Below are 19,421 nucleotides of genomic sequence, written 5' to 3' on the forward strand. Positions count from 1 at the left end.
GACCGCACTCTGAACACAGACCCCACTCTGAACACAGACACCACTCTGAACACAGACCCCACTCTGAACACAGACCCCACTCTGAACACAGACCCACTCTGAACACAGATCCCACTCTGAACAAAGACCCCCTCTGAACACGGACCCCACTCTGAACACAGACCCCACTCTGAACACAGACACCACTCTGAACACAGACCCCACTCTGAACACAGACCCCACTCTGAACACAGACCCACTCTGAACACAGATCCCACTCTGAACAAAGACCCCACTCTGAACACAGACCACACTCTGAACATGGACACCACTCTGAATACAGACCCTATTCTGAACACAGAATCCACTCTGAAAACAGACCCCACTCTGAACACAGACCCAACTCTGAACACAGACCCCACTCTGAACACAGACCCCACTCTGAAAATCAAGAATACTTTGAGAGAGTAAATAAGGAGAAAGTTTTCCTAATGTCAGAAGGGTCTGTATTCAGAGGAGACAGATTTAAGGGGATTGACAAAAGAGCCAGCAGAGACATGATGAAATATATTTCAACGCGGCAAGTTGTTGTGATCTGAATTGCTGAGGGTAAAGGGAACGATCTGCTCTGTGTCAAAACACCCTGTGAGACAGGGCCTGGTGTCACGGAAGGTGAACACACTGACCATTCACCACGGGATAGAAAGATCAGGGGAAAATGGCTGGGCAGAATTCCTACCCTGAATTATTTAGAGCCAGTAATGCAAGATGTCCTGAAAAAGTTCATAAATTGGCAGAGAGGATATAAGGTGCTGATTGGGTGCTGTCGAAAGCATCTTTAAAACCTCCTCTGGACTTTTAATCCAACTATCTCTTTAACCAGTACACGCTCTCATATTCTGCCACCTGTTGAATCTCTTGTAAAAAAACAGAGGTATAAATTTACAATTAAAGCCCAAAACTGAATACAGACCGACACTGTGAAAGGATTATTACTAGTCCTAGCCCCTTTCAGGCTACCCCAGATCAGGCGTATTCCCCAGACGTTCACTTTCAACTAAAGTTAGAGGTAGCCGAATCGTGGTAGACACTGCCCTCAACCATGTCAGTTCTATCTCCCGCACTTCTGCCCTCACCCCTGCCCCTCCCTCCCGGAACCATGATAGGGTTCCCCTTGTCCTCACCTTTCACCCCACCAGCCTTCACATTCAACGGATCATCCTCCAGCATTTCCGCTACCTCCAAAGTGATCCCACCACCAAACGTATCTTCCCCTCCCCTCCCCTTTCAGCATTCCATAGGGACCATTCCCTCCGAGACACCCTAGTCCACTTCTCTATCACCCCAAACAGCCCTTCCCCTTCGTCTGGCACCTTCCCGTGCAAGCGGAGGAGATGTAACACCTGCCCCTATACCTCCCTCCTTCCCACTGTCCAGGGCCCCAAACACCCCTTCCAGGTGAAACCGCGATTTACTTGTACTTCTCGCAATCTAGTATACTGTATTCGCTGCTCACGATGCGGTCTCCTCTACATTGGGGAGACCAAACACAGATTGGGCGACCGCTTTGCAGAACACCTCCGTTCAGTCCGTAAGGGTGACCCCGAGCTTCCGGTCGCCTGTCATTTTAATTCACCGCCCCATTCCCACTCGGACCTCACCGTCCTTGGCCTCTTGTATTGTTCCACGGAAGCTCAACGTAAACTCGAGGAACAGGAACTCATCTTCCGATTAGGCACTCTGCAGTCTTCCGGACTCAATATCGAGTTCAACAATTTCAGATCATAAGCTCGGCCCCCATTTCATTTTTTACCTGTAATTTTTCCACTCCTTTCCCCCCCCCCTTCCTTTTGTTTCTCTCTCCCACCTGGCAGCTATCCCTTGCCCTGCCAGTACACTTCACACCTAATCTCAGCCTATTACCATCTCGTCTGGCTTCGAACACCTTTTATTGTCTCTTCTACTTCTTTTGTCTCTTTCACTTCTTTTGTCCAATCACAGCCCTGCCTTCGATCTATTTTCTTTTCTTTCCAGTTTTGAAGATTGGTTCGACCCGAAATGTCAACTCAAATTTCTCTGCACGGATGTTGCCTGACTTGCTGAGTTTTTCCAGCATTTTCTGCTGTTATTTCGGATTTCCAACATCTGCAGTATTTTGCTATCGTAAAGATGCTTAATTGGGTCTAAAGTTCCAGGCTAGCTCTCCCTAAAGGAATGACCTGAAGATGCTGCCGTCCTCCAGATTGCACTTTTAATAAGGTTAGCTAGACTGTACCCTTCCAGATATTATGAGGGTCCAGAAAACTCCCCCAGAATTCTGCAACTCCTCACCAAAGAGTGTACAGAGATTGAGTTCACGAGTTTGATACAGAAGTACTATGTGAGACAATTGTAAAAATTATATAGGTTTATTAAATAATGGACATGTAATTACAGTAGATGTTTCAATCACGACATTAACAGTTCTGAATACAAAAAGCTTACAATTCTTATTATCAGAGATCTTTATTCTCAAATTTTAACTTTGTTACATTTTTAACTTTCTTAGTCTTATTCCAGGATATCCACCAAAATCAAATACAAGTACCTTGATCCCCGAGATATAAAGAGTTGAAGGCTTGCAGAGCTTGCCTCTGAAGCCTGAGAATCACTTTGCCCCTTCAAGTGAATCAGCCTCCCCATTTGAAAGTCCAATTTTTATACCCTTTCTCAGTGGCATATCCTTTGAAGTTTTGTGCTGATGTAAGCTAATTATGTCTAGTCATTTTTCTGTTGACCCCCTGCTATTTATACAGTTAGATCAGCTTGTAGCAAGCAGACTTGTGTCTCTTGTGTATGTGTCTCAAGCTTAACACAAAAACAATATGATGGCTGTGCATCTATTTGATGTCATTCTTACGAAGGTCTTCTGCTTGTATCTTTTGCATTTGGAACACCTCAGCTGGTTGTATTACAGACTCGTGTCTCTGTGTTTCATTTGATGTTATGTTTACGAAGGCATATGTTTCTTTAATTTATGTGTTTCTTTCCAAGGTGTTGGTTTAAAACACATAAACAGTGTATTTAACATTGTGTTCCTTCCAAGCTGCAGACTTCCTGGAACCTCCACCCTTCTACTTCAATAGGGCTATGGTCTCTGAACACGGACCGCACTCTGAACACTGACCCCACTCTGTACACTGACCCCACTCTGTACACGGACCCCACTCTGAACATGGGCCCCACTCTGAACATGGGCCCCACTCTGAACACGGGCACCACTCTGGACACGGATCCCACTCTGGACACTGACCCCACTCTGAAAACGGACCCCACTCTGAGTACGGACCCCACTCTGGACATGGATCCCACTCTGGACACAGACCCCACTCTGGATACGGACCCCACTCTGGATACGGACCCCACTCTGAACACGGACCCCATTCTGAACACGGACCCCACTCTGAACATGGACCCCACTCTGAACATGGACCCCACTCTGAACACGGACCCCACTCTGAACACGGACCCCACTCTGAACACGGACCCCACTCTGAACATGGACCCCACTCTGAACACGGACACCAGTCTGGACACGGACACCAATCTGGACACGGACCCCACTCTGGATACGGAACCCACTCTGGACACGGTCACCACTCTGGACACGGACACCACTCTGGACACGGACACCACTCTGGACACGGACACCACTCTGGACACGGACACCAGTCTGGACACGGACACCAATCCGGACACGGACCCCACTCTGGATACGGACCCCACTCTGGACACGGTCACCACTCTGGACACGGTCACCACTCTGGACACGGACACCACTCTGGACACGGACACCACTCTGGACACAGACACCACTCTGGACACGGACCCCACTCTGGACACGGACACCACACTGGACACAGACCCCACTCTGGACATGGTCCACACACTGGACACGGACACCACTCTGGACATGGACACCACTCTGGACACAGACCCCACTCTGGATACGGACCACACTCGGGACACGGACCGCACTCTGGACACGGACCCCACTCTGGACACCGACCCCACTCTGAAGACCCACCCCACTCTGAACACATATCCCGCTCTGAACACGGACCCCACGCTGAACACAGAACCCACTCTGAAAACATACCCCACTCTGAACATGGACCCCACTGTGAACACGGACCCCACTCTGAACACGGACCCCACTCTGAACACAGACCCCACTCTGAACATGGACCCCACTCTGAACACGGACCCCACTCTGAACACAGACCCCACTCTGAACATGGACCCCACTCTGAACACGGACCCCACTCTGAGCACGGACTCCAATCTGAGCACGGACTCTGCTCTGAACACAGACCCCACTCTGAACATGGACCCCACTCTGAACACGGACCCCACTCTGAACACGGACCCCACTCTGAACATGGACCTCACTCTGAACACGGACCCCACACTGGACGTGGGCCCCACATTAGAAATAAGAGCTGGAGTCGGCCATATGTCCATCGAGCCTGCTCCGCTATTCAATAAGTTCATAGCTGATCATCGACCTCAACTCCACTTTCCCGCCCGCTCCCCATATCCCTTGATTCCCCTAGAGTCTAAAAATCTATCGATTTCGTCCTTGAATATAATGAAGGACTCAGCATCCACAGTCCTATGGGGCAGAGAATTCCAAAACCCTCTGAGTGAAGAAATTCCTCCTCATCTCAGTCTTAAATGGCCGACCCGTTATCCTGAGACTATGCCCCCTAGTTCTAGACACTCCAGCCAGGGGAAGCAATCTCTCAGCATCTACCCTATCAATCCCCTTCAGAATCTTGTATGTTTCAATGAGATCACCTCTCATTCTTCTAAACTCCAGAGAGTATCGGCCCATTCTACACAATCTCTCATCATAGGACAGCCCTCTCATCCCAGGAATCAATCTAGTGAACCTTTGTTGCACCACCTCCAAGGCAAGTATATCCTTCCTTAGATAAGGAGACCAAAACTGTGCACAGTACTCCAGGTGTGCTCTCACCAAGGCCCTGTGCAGTTGTAGCAAGACTTTTTTTTTATTATTTACTGATGGGATGTGGGCGTCGCTGGCTGGCTAGACCTGCATTTAGTGCCCATCCCTAATTGCCCTTGAGAGGATGGTGGTGAGCCACCTTCTTGAACCGCTGCAGTCCATATGGTGTAGGTACACCCACAATGCTGTTAGGGAGGGAGTTCCAGCAACAGTGAAGGAACGGCGATACAGGTCCAAGTCAGGATGGTGTGTGGCTTGGAGGGGAACTTGTAGGTGGTGATGTTCCCATGCATCTGCTGCCCCTGTCCTTCTAAGTGGTAGAGGTCGCGGGTTTGGAAGGTGCTGTTGAAGGAGCCTTGGCGAGTTGCTGCAGTGCATCTTGTAGATGGTACACACTGCAGCCACAGTGCACCGGTGGTGGAGGGAGTGAATGTTGAAGGTGGTGGATGATCAAGCGGGCTGCTTTATCTTGAATGGTGTTGAGCTTCTTGAGTGTTGTTGGAGCTGCACTCATCCAGGCAAGTGGAGAATATTCCATCACACTCCTGACTTGTGCCTTGTAGATGGTGGAAAGGCTTTGGGGAGTCAGGAGGTGAGACACTCGCCGCAGAATTCCCAGCCTCTGGCCTGCTCTTGTAGCCACAGTATTTATATGGCTGGTCCAGTTCAGTTTCTGATCAATGGTAACCCCCAGGATGTTGATAGTGGGGGATTCAGTGATGGTAATGCCATTGAATGTCAAGGGGAGATGGTTAGAGTCTCGCTTGTTGGAGATGGTCATTGCCTGGCACTTGTGTGCTGCGAATGTTACTTGCCACTTGTCAGCCCAAGTCTGAATGTTGTCCAGGTCTTGTTGCATATGGACACGGACTGCGTCAGTATCTGATGAGTCTTGAATGGTGCTGAACAGTGTGCAATCATCAGCGAACATCCCCACTTCTGACCTTATGATGGAGGGTAGGTCATTGATGAAACAGCTGAAGATGGTTGGGCCTAGGACACTGCCCTGAGGAACTCCTGCAGTGATGTCATGTGATTGAGATGAATGACCTCCAACAACCACAGCCAACTTCCTTTGTGCTAGGTATGATTCCAACCAATGGAGAGTTTTCCCCTTGATTCCCATTGACTTCAGTTTTGCTAGGGCTCCTTGATGCCACACTCGATCAAATGCTGCCTTGATTACTCTTATACTCCAACCCCTTTGCAATAAAGGCCAACATGCCATTTGCCTTCCTTATTGCTTGCTGTACCTGCATGCTAGCTTTCTGTGTTTCTTGCACGAGGACACCCAAATCTCTCTGAACACCAACATTTGAAAGTTTCTCACCATTTAAAAAATATTCTGTTTTTCTATTCTTCCTACCAAAGTGAATAACCTCCCATTTCCTCACATTATACTCCATCTGCCACCTCACTGCCCACTCACTTAGTCTAACTATAATTGCCATAATTGTGACCATCTTCAAGAAAGGTGACAAGTCTGATTGCGGTAATTACAGAGGAGTTTCCCTGCTGTCTGCCACAAGGAACATCATCACAAGAATCCTCCTCAATTGCCTTCTCCCAGTGGCTGAAGAGCTCCTCCCAGAGTCGCAATGCGGATTCCGCCCACTAGGGCACAATGGACATGATCTTCACCGCACGTCAATTACAAGAGAAATGCAGGGAACAGCACCAACCGCTGTACATGGCCACCTTTGATCTCACAAAGGCCTTCGACACTGTCAACCATGAGGGATTATGGAGTGTCCTCCTCAAATTCGGCTGCCCTCAAAAATTTGTCGCCATCCACTGCCTGCTTCATGACGACATGCAAGCTGTGATCCTGACCAACGGTTCCACCACAGTACGAACTGGGGACAAGCAAGGCTATGTCATCGCACCAATGCTCTTCTCGATCTTCTTTGCTGCAATGCTCCATCTCCCCCTCAGTAAGCTCCCCGCTGGAGTGGAGCTAATTTACAGAACAAACAGGAAACTGTTCAAACTCCGTCGCCTCCAGTCCAGATCCAAGGTCGTCCCATCCTCTGTCGTCGAATTACAGTATACAGACGACGCTTGCGTCTGCGCTCACTCAGAGGCCGAACTCCAAACCATCGTCAACACCTAAACATAGAAACATAGAAGATAGGAGCAGGAGTAGGCCATTCGGCCCCTCGAGCCTGTTTTGCCATTCAATGCGATCATGGCTGATCATCCAAATTCAGTACCCTGTTCCTGCCTTCTCTTCATATCCCTTGATCCCTTTAGCCTTAAGAAATATATCCAACTCCTTCTTGAATATGTTTAATGAATTGGCCTCTACTGCCTTCTGTGGTAGAGAATTCCACAGGTTCACCACTCTCTGGGTGAAGAAATTCCTCCTCATCTCTGTCCTAAATGCTTTACCCCTTATCCTGAGACTGTGACCCCTGGTTCTGGACTCCCCGACCATCGGGAACATCCTTCCTGCATCTAGTCTGTCCAGTCATGTTAGAATTTTATAAGTTTCAATGCGATCCCCTCTCATTCTTCTAAACTCCAGTGAGTACAAGTCTCCCCAATCTTTCTTCATACATCATTCCTGCCATCCCAGGTATCAGTCTGGTGAATCTTCACTGCACTCTCTCCATGGCAAGAACATCCTTCCTCAGGTAAGGCGACCAAAACTGCACACAATACTGAAGATGTGATCTCACCAAGGCCCTGTACAACTGCAGCAAGACATCCTTGTTTCTGTACTCAAACCCTCTCGCTATGAAGGCCAACATACCATTTGCATTCTTGACCGCCTGCTGCACCTGCATGCTTACCTTCAGCGACTGGTGCACAAGGACACCCAGGTCTCGTTGCACTACCCCTTCTCCCAATCTATTGCCATTCAGATAATAATCTGCCTTCCTGTTTTTGACACCAAAGTGGATAACCTCACATTTATCCATGTTATATAGCATCTGCCATTCTTCTGCCCAATCACCCAACCTGTCCAAATCATCCTGGAGTTTCTCGGCTTCCTCCTCACAGCACACACGCCCACCCAGCTTTGTGTCGTCTGCAAACTTGGAGATATTACATCTAGTTCCCTTGTCTTAATATATATTGTGAATAGCTGGGGTCCAAAGACCGATCCCTGCAGTATCCCACTAGTCACTGCCTGCCACTCGGAAAAAGACCTGTTTATTCCAATTCTTTGCTTTCTATCTGCCAACCAGTTCTCTATCCAAGTCAATACCTTGCCCCCAATCCCATGTCTTAACTTTACACGCTAATCTCTTATGTGGGACCTTATCGAAAGCCTTCTGAAAGTCCAAATACACCACATCCACTGGTTCTCCCTTATCTATTTTACTAGTTACATCCTCAAAAAAATTCCAGTAGATTAGTCAAGCACGATTTACCTTTTGTAAATCCATGTTGACTTTGTCCGATCCTGTCAGTTTCCCAAGTGATCTGCTATTACATCTTTTATAATGGACTCTAGCTTTCCCACTACCGATGTCAGGCTTACCGGTCTGTAATTCCCCATTTTCTCTCTACCACCTTTTTTAGATTGTGGGGTAACATTAGATACCCTCCAATCCATGGGTACTGTTCCAGATTCCATCGAATGTTGGAAGATGATCAGCAATGCATCTACTATTTCTAGGGCCACTTCCTTAAGTACCCTAGGATTATCAGGCCCTGGGGAGTTATCGGCCTTCAATCCCATCAATTTCCCTAACACTGTTTCCCTACAAATACTGATTTCTTTCAGTTCCTCCCTTTCATCAGACTCTATGTTACCCGACATTTCTGGGAGGTTATTTGTGTCCTCCTTTGTGAAGACAGAATCAAAATATGTAGTTAATTGGTCTGCCATTTCTTTGTTCCACATTATAAATTCCCGATTCTCACTGCAAGGGACCTACGCTTGACTTCACCAATCTTTTTCTCTTCACATATCTATAAAAGCTTTTAGTCAGTTTTTATGTTCCCTGCAAGCTTACTCTCATATTCTATTGTCTCTTTCTTAATTAATCCCTTTGTCCTCCTTTGTTGAATCCTAAACTGCTCCCAATCCTCAGGATTACTACTTATTCTGGCCAATTGATATGTCCTCTCCTTGGATCTTATGCTATCCCTAATTTCCCTTGTTAACCACGGTTGAGTCACCTTTTTTAAAATTTTTATGCCAAACTGGGATGAACAAATTCTGTAGTTCATCCATGCAGTCTTTGAATGTTTGCCATTGCCTATCCACCAATAGATATCCAGAAAACCAACTCGGAAGAAAACCGAAGATTCGCAAGTTTTTCCACTCTAAACTATTCCTGCGTTTGGTGAGCATTATCCCTGGTCCTTTAGAGTCCAACTTAGCCAGTAAGGTGAGATTGGGAGGGGTGAGGTATTTGCCTACTGTAATTTTTCCCTCGTGTATGTCGAAGTGTTTTCCCCATTTTATTAGTGTTATTATGGTGTTGTATTTTCTTTGATTTAGAACATAAGAACATAAGAAATAGGAGCAGGAGTAGGCCAATCGGCCCATCGAGCCTGCTCCGCCATTCAATAAGATCATGGCTGATCTGATCCTAACCACCAATCTACTATCACAGAACCATCTCCTGAATCTAACAGAATTAGACACACGAAATAGGAGCAGGATCAGGCTACACAGCCCCTGGGCCCGCTCCGCTACCCACAGGGCCATGACCGATCCGAACCTAGACTCATGTCCAAATTCCTGCTCGCTGCCCGTAACCCTTAATTCCCTTTACTTCTAGGAAACTGTCTATTTCTGTTTTAAATTAATGTAGTGATGTAGCTTTTGGGGCAGCATATTCCATGGACCTGCCACCCTCTGAGTGAAGTAGTTCCTCCTCATCTCAGTTTTGAAAGAGCAGCCCCTTATTCTAAGACTATGCCCCCTAGTTCTAGTTTCACCCATCATTGGGAACATCCTCCCTGCATCCACCCAATCCAACCCCTTCACAATCTTATATGTTTCAATAAGATCGCCTCTCATTCTTCTGAACTCCAATGCGTAGAGTCCCAATCTACTCAACCTCTCCTCATATGTCCATCCCTTCATCCCCGGGATTAACCGAGTGAACCTTCTTTGTACTGACTCGAGAGCAAGTATGCCCTTTCTTAAGTATGGACACCAAAACTGTACGCAGTATTCCAGGTGCGGTCTCACAAATACCTTGTACAACTGAAGCAATAACTCCCTATTTTTATATTCTATCCCCCTAGCAATGAAAGCCAACATTCCATTGGCCTTCTTAATCACTTGCTGCACCTGCATACTAACCTTTTGAGTTTCGTGCACCAGGATTTTTATTTGAGAAACGTTCTTGCACCAAAATTCAGCTGAATTTGGAACAGACAATACAGCCCCCAATTAGGTCCGAGGTCTAGAACGAAGGGAGTGGGAGCGATTCGAACCGCTCATAAGTCAGAGGTGACGCTGACCCCACACAACACCCTCTACACACTTAGTACTGCCCCTCCAACAGTGCAGCGCTCCCTCAGTACTGCCCCTCCGACAGTGCAGCGCTCCCTCAGTACTGCCCCTCCGACAGTGCGGCGCTCCCTCAGTACTGCCCCTCCGACAGTGTGGCGCTCCCTCAGTACTGCCCCTCCGACAGTGCAGCGCTCCCTCAGTACTGCCGCTCCGACAGTGCAGCGTTCACTCAGTACTGCCCCTCCGACATTGCGGCGCTCCCTCAGTACTGCCTCTCCGACAGTGCAGCGTCCCCTCAGTACTGCCCCTCCCACAGTGCGGCGCTCCCTCAGTACTGCCCCTCCCACAGTGCGGCGCTCCCTCAGTACTGATCCACGAAATATCTGTAACACACGCCACTGGAATAAAGAGTTTTTATTGTAACAAGGAAATTCGTGAATGAAACTGTTTGCAACCAGCCACCTCTCCCCAGCCGACGCAAATTAAATCTTGTCATGAAATAACTGCCGTTAACGTGCAAGTAACGATCGGAAATGTAACGAGAACCCGGCCCGATGGGAACACAGAATTTAAACTGCGCATCAGAAAGGAGGTCCTGAGGTCAGAGTTCAACGTGTTCACGGCTCCCGGTGACAAGGTGGCGTGACATCCAATGTGTGACGCCCAGAGCGTGACATCCATTGTGCGACGGACAGTGTGTGACACCCAGAACGTGACGTCCAGTGTGTGACTTCCAGTGTGTGACGCCCAGAGCATGATGGCCAGTGTGTGACGCACAGAGCGTAACATCCAATGTGAGACGGCCAGTGTGTGACGCCCAGAGTGTGATGTCCAATGTGAGACGCCCAGAGTGTGACGTCCAATGTGTGATGTCCAGAGCGTGACGTCCAATGTGTGACTTCCAGTATTTGTGACATCCAATGTGTGACGGTCAGAGCGTGACATCCAATGTGTGACGGCCAGAGTGTGACATCCAATGTGTGACACCCAGAGCGTGACATCCAATGTGTGACGCCCAGAGCGTGACATCCAATGTGTGACGGCCAATGTGTGACGCCCAGAGTGTGACGTCCAACACGTGAGGTCCAGTTTGACGCGCAGAATGTAACACCGAGTGTGACGCCTTGTGACACTCGCCGCGTGACGCCCAGAATGTGACATCCTGTGATGCCCGGAGTTTGCTCTGTGACATCGAGTGGCCGGGGTGGGTGGGAGACGTCAGGAGCCAGCGCAAATGGCCCGGCATTCTGCCAAAATCAACTCGCAAGAAAAATCAGCAAAGCCAACCTCGGCGCACAAGCAAGATCCTGAGGGTTTTAAACTCCCGACTCTTTCCGAAAACTCGGAGTCAATCTGAAAAGAGAATCGAATGAAACAACAAATCGATAAAGGTTCCACGCCTTCCCCCCCACCAACCTCCCCCCCCGTCTTTGTTCAAAAAACACCACAGGAACAAAAAGAAAACAATAGCAAACGCCACTCGTCCCCACACTGCTCCTCAGCGCCTCCTGCGCATTCGCTGGAAGATCAGGTGAAGCCTGATCGCGGTCTTTTCGCAAACGGCCGCATACTTCCTCGAGCAGGCCTCATCGTACCAGCGTCGCTGGCTCAAGACGCCGCAGTTCTCCGTCATCCTGTGCGTCCTGTTGAAAGCGTTGTCCGGTTGTCCAGCTGCCCAGAATCTTCGGAAGAAATGGAAAAGGGTTAATGCTTGCCTCGCGCAATCCCGGCTTGCCGAGTTATTTGTGCGTGTGCTGAATGGGACTGCCCCCAATTCGAACCAGTTCTTTTTCTTCCCGTGACCCAGTCTGACCTCTGCTTTTCTGATCCTCAGTCTGACCCCTGACCCTCATTCTGAACTCTGCTCCCCTTACCCTCAGTACAACCCCTGGTCCTGTCTAACCCCTCGTCCCCTGACCCTCAGCCTGACCCCTCGGCCCCTGACCCGCCGCCTGACTCCAGACCCTCCCTCTAACCCCTGACCCTCCGTCTGATCCCCTGCTCCCCTGACCCTCAGTCTAACCCCTGACCCGCAATCTAACCTCTGACCCGCTGTCTATCCCCTGCTCGTCTGCCCACTGAAAGTCAGACTATCCCCTCGTCCGCCGATCCTCAGTCCATCCCCTGCTCCCCAGACCCGTCGATCTGACCCCTGCCCTCCCCCGACCCCTGAACCTCCTTGTTACTCACGTTGTTCCGTCATTGACCTTCGTCCCATCGACCCAGACCCAGCTCCCTTCAGTCACCGCGTCAGTCAGCCCGATCCAGTACGGCGAATCCCTGGCTTGCTCCGCTATGAAGTTCTGTGAAAGCAGAAAGGTCAGGTGAGTGGGCAATGGGGCAACAGGGAAACAGGGTAAAGGGGAAACAGAGTAAAGGGGCAACAGTGTAAAGGGGAAAAAGGGGAAAGGGGAAACAGGGTAAAGTGGAAACAGGGTAAAGGGAAAACAGGGTAAAGGGGAAATGGGGTAAAGTGGGAAACAGAGTAAAGGGAAAACAGGGTAAAGGGGAAACAGAGTAAAGTGGGAAACAGGGTAAAGGGGAAACAGGGTAAAGGGGAAAAAGGGTAAAGGGGAAACAGGGTAAAGTGGAAACAGGGTAAAGGGAAAACAGGCTAAAGGGGAAATGGGGTAAAGTGGGAAACAGAGTAAAGGGAAAACAGGGTAAAGGGGAAACAGAGTAAAGTGGGAAACAGGGTAAAGGGGAAACAGGGTAAAGGGGAAACAGGGTAAAGGGGAAACAGGGTAAAGGGGAAACAGGGTAAAGGGGAAACAGTGTAAAGGGGAAACAGAGTAAAGGGGAAACAGGGTAAAGTGGGAAACAGGGTAAAGGGGAAACAGGGTAAAGGGGAAACAGGGTAAAGTGGGAAACAGGGTAAAGGGGAAACAGGGTAAAGGGGAAACGGGGTAAAGGGGAAATGGGGTAAAGTGGGAAACAGAGTAAAGGGAAAACAGGGTAAAGGGGAAACAGGGTAAAGTGGGAAACAGGGTAAAGGGGAAACAGGGTAAAGTGGGAAACAGGGTAAAGGGGAAACAGGGTAAAGGGGAAACAGGGTAAAGGGGAAACAGTGTAAAGGGGAAACAGAGTAAAGGGGAAACAGGGTAAAGGGGAAACAGAGTAAAGGGGAAACAGGGTAAAGGGGAAACAGGGTAAAGGCGAAACGGGGTAAAGGGGAAACGGGGTAAAGGGGAAACGGGGTAAAGGGGAAATGGGGTAAAGTGGGAAACAGAGTAAAGGGGAAACAGGGTAAAGGGGAAACAGAGTAAAGGGGAAACAGAGTAAAGTGGGAAACAGGGTAAAGGGGAAACAGGGTAAAGGGGAAACAGGGTAAAGGGGAAACAGGGTAAAGGGGAAACAGGGTAAAGGGGAAACAGGGTAAAGGGGAAACAGAGTAAAGGGGAAACAGGGTAAAGTGGGAAACAGAGTAAAGGGGAAACAGAGTAAAGTGGGAAACAGAGTAAAGTGGAAACAGGGTAAAGGGGAAACAGGGTAAAGGGGAAACAGGGTAAAGGGGAAACAGGGTAAAGTGGGAAACAGACCAACAGTAATGTGATTAAACACAGGGGGTGCAAAGCATACCAACATACAACAACTTGCATTTATATAGCAACTTTAAGGTAATAAGTCCCAAGGTGCTTCACGGGAGCATAAATCACACATTCGACACATAAGGCGATATTAGGACAGGTGACCAAAAGCTTGGTCAAAGCGGTAGGTTTTAAGGAGCGCCTTAAAAGGGGGAGGGAGAGGCGGAGAGGTTCAGGGAGGGGATTCCAGAGCTTAGGATCTCAGCAGCTGAAGGCACGGCCACCAATGGTGGGGCCGAAGGAAATCAGGGCGGGGGTGGGTGGGCAAGAGAACAGAATTGGAAGAATGCAGAGATCGAGAGGGTTGAAGAGCTGGAAGAGAGTTACAGAGATAGGGAGGGAGGGGGTGAGGGCATGGAGGGATGTGAAAACAAGGATGAGAGTTTTACAATCGAGGCGTTGCTGGAGTGGGAGTCAATGTAGGTCCGCGACCTCAGGGGGGTGCGAGGGGCGAACGGAACCTGATGCGAGTTAGTATAACGGGACAGCAGAGTTTGGGATGTGCTGGAGTTTACGGAGGCGGAAGTAAGAAACATAGAAGATAGGAGCAGGAGTCGGCCATTCGGCCCCTCGAGCCCGCTCCGCCATTCAATGAGATCATGGCTGATCATCCAAATTCAGTACCCTGTCCCTGCCTTCTCCCCATATCCCTTGATCCCTTTAGCCTTAAGAAATATATCCAACTCCTTCCTGATTATATTTAGTGAATTGGCCTCTACTGCCTTCTGTGGTAGAGAATTCCACAGGTTCACCACTCTCTGGGTGAAGAAATTCCTCCTCATCTCAGTCCTAAATGGCTTACCCCTTATCCTTAGACTGTGACCCCTGGTTCTGGACTCCCCGACCATCGGGAACATCCTTCCTGCATCTAGTCTGTCTAGTCTTGTTAGAATTTTATAGGTTTCGATGAGATCCCCTCTCATTCTTCTAAACTCTAGCGAATATAAGCCCAATCGACCCAATCTCTCCTCATACGTCATTCCTGCCATCCCAGGTATCAGTCTGGTGAATCTTCGTTGCACTCCCTCCATGGCAAGAACATCCTTCCTCAGATAAGGCGACCAAAACTGCACACAATATTCAAGGTGTGGTCTCACCAAGGCCCTGTACAACTGCAGCAAGACATTCTTGTTCCTGTACTCGAACCCTCTCGCTACGAAGGCCAACATACCATTTCCCTTCTTAACCGCCTGCTGCACCTGCTTGCTTACCTTCAGCAACTGGTGCACAAGCACACCCAGGTCTCGTTGTAGTTCCCCTTCTCCCAATCTATTGCCATTCAAATAATAATTTGCCTTCGTGTTTTTGCCACCAAAGTGGATAACCTCACATTTATCCACATTATACTGCATCTGCCATGTATCTGCCCAATCGCCCAACCTGTCCAAATCATTACTGGTTGGGGGGACAACCCGGAGAGGGCTGTGATAGTCTGGAGTGTGCGGTGTTCGGCTCCACCCCGTAGGAAGGACAATCCTTGAAGTTGTGTTTGACCCCGAGATGAGCTCCTGACCACATCAGCTCCATCACCAAGACCGCCTACTTCCACCTCCGTAACATCGGCCAACTCCAACCCTTGCCTCAGCTCATCCGCTGCTGAAACCCTCATCCATGCCTTTGTTACCTCTGGACTCGACTATTCCAACGCTCTCCGCCTCTCTCTCCTCCCTCATTGACCAGGCTTTTGGTCACCTGTCCTGATAGCTCCTTATGTGGCTCAGTGTCAACAATGTTTTTACTGGTAACGCTCCTGTGAAGCGCCTTGAGAGGTTTAGCTACGTTAACTGCGAGTTGGGGTTGTTGTTGGACATCGAGGCTTTGTAAAGCCTGCGATGCAGATTCACTGGGATGCTGCCTGGGATGAGGAAATCTAAACGGAAAAGACAGACTTGAAAGACTGGGTTGCTGGACACCCCCGTTCAGTCCGCAAGGGTGACCCCGAGCTTCCGGTCGCCTGTCCCTTTAATTCTCTGCCCCACTCCCACTACTGACCTCTCCATCCTCGGCCTCTTACACTGGGATGGCAGGAATGACGTATGAGGAGAGATTGGGACGATTGGGCTTGTACTCGCTGGAGTTTAGAAGAATGAGAGGGGATCTCATTGAAACTTATAAAGTTCTGACAGGACTGGACAGACTAGATGCAGGAAGGATGTTCCCGAAGGTCGGGGAGTCCAGAACCAGAGGTCACAGTCTAAGGATAAGGGGTAAGCCATTTAGGACAGAAATGAGGAGGAATTTCTTCACCCAGAGAGTGGTGAACCTGTGGAATTCTCTACCACAGAAGGCAGTTGAGGCCAATTCATTAAATATATTCAAGAAGGAGTTGGATATATTTCTTAAGGCTAAAGGGATCAAGGGATATGGGGAGAAGGCAGGGACAGGGTACTGAAATTGGATGATCAGCCATGATCTCATTGAATGGCGGAGCAGGCTCGAGGGGCCGAATGGCCTACTCCTGCTCCTATCTTCTATGTTTCAATGAAGCTCAACGTAAGCTCGAGGAACAGCACCTCATCTTTCGATTGGGCACTTTCCAGTCTTCTGGACTCAACATCGAGTTCAACAATTTCAGACCATAACCTCTGCCCCCATTTTTCCCCAGACGGCAGCTGTTGATGATTCTGCCGTTGCCATTTACACCTCCTCTAGACCCATCTTTAGTTTCTTTACTTGTCCCATGACCATCTCCTTTTGCCTTGTACAATCATACCTGACGTTAAGAAAACTACTAGGCACTTGGTCTGAGTATTAAACAAGGCTTTTATCAACTGTTTTACAACATGGAGATCTAGTTGTGTCCTTCACTAGTTCCTGTTAAAGAATGTCCTGAGCAAGCTGGGCCCATGCCCGAGTATTTATAGTCTCCCTGGACAGCGCCACCAGCAGGCCGCCCAGTATCATTTACTAAGTCATTTCCAAATGAATGACAAGATTCATGTCAATACCTTTTGTCATTTAATCTCTCCAGCCTTCCGCCCGATCACAGACCTTCCCTTATATTCTTTCCTCCCCCCCTCTCCCTGCCCCTACACTTGCTTAAAAACCTGTTACATCTCCAACCTTTTGCAGTTCTGACGAAAGGTCATCGACCTGAACCGTTAACTCTGTTTCTCTCTTCACAGATGCTACCTGACCTGCTGACATTTTCTGTTTTCATTTCCGATTTCCAGCATCCGCTGTATTTTGCTTTCGTACATAGAGTCCACAGCACAGAAACAGGCCATTCGGCCCAACTGGACTATGCCGGTGTTTATGCTCCACGCAAGCCTCCTCCCACCCCTTCTTCATCTCGTTAGAACGTAAGATGTAGGGGCAGGAGTCGGTCATTCGGCCCCTCGAGCCTGCTCCCCCATTCAATGAGATCAAGGCTGATCTGATCTTGGCCTCAACTCCACGTCCCTGCCCACTCCCCATAACCCTCGACTCCCTTATCGTTCAAAAACCTGTCTATCTCCACCTTAAATATATTCAATGGCCCAGCCTCCACAGCTCTCTGGGCAAGAGAATTCCAAAGATTCACGGCCCTCAGAGGAGAAATTCCTCCTCATTTCCGATTTAAAAAGGGTGCCCCTTATCCTGAAATTATGCCTCCTAGTTCTAGATACCCCCCCAAGGGGAAACATCGGCTCAGCATCTACCCAGTCAAGCCCCTTCAGAATCTGATATGTTTCAATAAGATCACCTCTCATTCTTCTAAACTCCAATGAGTATAGGCCCAACCTGCTCAACCTTTCCTCATAAGACAACCCTTTCATCTCAGGAATCAACCGAGAGAATCGTCTCTGAACTGCCTCCAATGCAAGTATATCCGTCCTTAAATATGGAGACCAAATCTGCACGCAGTACTCAAGGTGTGGTCTCACCAACAGCCTATACAGTTGTAGCAAGACTTCCCTACTTTTATACTCCATCCTCCTTGCAATAAAGGCCAACACTCCATTTGCCTTCCTAATTACTTGCTGTACCTGCATGCTAACTTTTTGTGATTCATGTACAAGGACCCCCAGATCCCTCTGTACCTCAGCATTTTGTAAGCTCTCCCCATTTAAATAATAATAATAATCTCACCCTATCACCATAACCTGGAATTCCTTTCACCCTTATGTACTGATCCAGCTTCCCCTTAAAGGCATCAATGCTATTCCCCTCAACCACTCCCTGTGGTGGCGAGTTCCACATTCTCACCACTCTCTGGGTGAAGAAGTTTCTCCTGAATTCACTATTGGATTTCAGCGTGATGGTCAAACATTTATGGCCCTGAGTTTTTGGACTTTCCCATAAGTGGAAACATCTTCTCCATTCAGATTATTATTTGAATGGCAATAGATTGGGAGAAGGGGAAGTGCAACGAGACCTGGGTGTCCTTGTGCACCAGTCGCTGAAGGTAAGCATGCAGGTGCAGCAGGCGGTTAAGAAGGCAAATGGTATGTTGGCCTTCGTAGCAAGAGGATTTGAGTACAGGAACAAGGATGTCTTGCTGCAGTTGTGCAGAGCCTTGGTGAGACCACATCTTGAGTATTGTGTGCAGTTTTGGTCACCTTATCTGAGGAAGGATGTTCTTGCCATGGAGGGAGTGCAGCGAAGATTCACCAGGCTGATACCTGGGATGGCAGGAATGACGTATGAGGAGAGATTGGGTCGATTGGGCTTATACTCGCTGGAGTTTAGAAGAATGAGAGGGGATCTCATTCAAACTTATAAAATTCTGACAGGACTGGACAGACTAGATGCAGGAAGGATGTTCCCGATGGCCAGGGAGTCCAGAACCAGGGGTCACAGTCTAAGGATAAGGGGTAAGCCATTTAGGACTGAGATGAAGAGGAATTTCTTCACCCAGAGAGTGGTGAACCTGTGGAATTCTCTACCACAGAAGGCAGTAGAGGCCAATTCATTAAATATATTCAAGAAGGAGTTGGATATATTTCTTAAGGCTAAAGGGATCAAGGGGTATGGGGAGAAAGCAGGGACCGGGTACTGAATTTGGATGATCAGCCATGATCGCATTGAATGGCGGAGCAGGCTCGAGGGGCCGAATGGCCTATTCCTGCTCCTATCTCCTATGTTTCTATGTCTGCCTATTATTGAAAGATTTGTGGGGGTTGGGGGGGGGGAAGAGTTGCATTTATATAGTGCCTTTAATGTGGGAAAACATCCCAAGGTGCTTCACAGGAGCCACATAAGGAGATATTCAGCCAGTCGACCAAAAGCTTGGCCAAAGAGGTAGGTTTCAAGGAGCACCTTAACGGAATAAAGGGTGGTGGAGAGGTTTAGGGAGGGGATTTTAGAGCTTGGGGGGCCTTGGCATAGAACGCTATTAAAACTGTTCATGATTTTGAACAGCTCTATCAAATCTCCCCTTAACCTTCTCTGCTCTAAGGAGAACAATCCCAGCTTCTCCAGTCTATCCACATCACTG

The 19,421-nt window shown here is 48.7% G+C and overlaps 1 protein-coding gene across 1 annotated transcript in view; it reads right to left on the bottom strand.

The window, feature by feature from the left end:
- Window positions 1–10,814: 10,814 nt before the first annotated feature.
- The window catches only part of LOC147091334 (C-type lectin domain family 4 member E-like), a 46,547-nt gene continuing 37,940 nt past the window's right edge, over window positions 10,815–19,421 (bottom strand). Inside the window, exons 4-5 of the mRNA XM_085976507.1 lie at window positions 12,606–12,718; window positions 10,815–12,097 (exon numbers count right to left, since the gene is read on the bottom strand). Of these exons, the coding sequence (XP_085832633.1) occupies window positions 11,914–12,097; window positions 12,606–12,718 (297 nt within the window). The 3' untranslated portion in view covers window positions 10,815–11,913. The remainder of the gene's footprint in view (window positions 12,098–12,605; window positions 12,719–19,421) is intronic.

Source organism: Somniosus microcephalus, unplaced genomic scaffold (assembly GCF_052327205.1).
Source record: "Somniosus microcephalus isolate GS21.2 unplaced genomic scaffold, FLI_Smic_1.0 unresolved_chr3, whole genome shotgun sequence".
Lineage (NCBI taxonomy): Eukaryota > Metazoa > Chordata > Chondrichthyes > Squaliformes > Somniosidae > Somniosus > Somniosus microcephalus.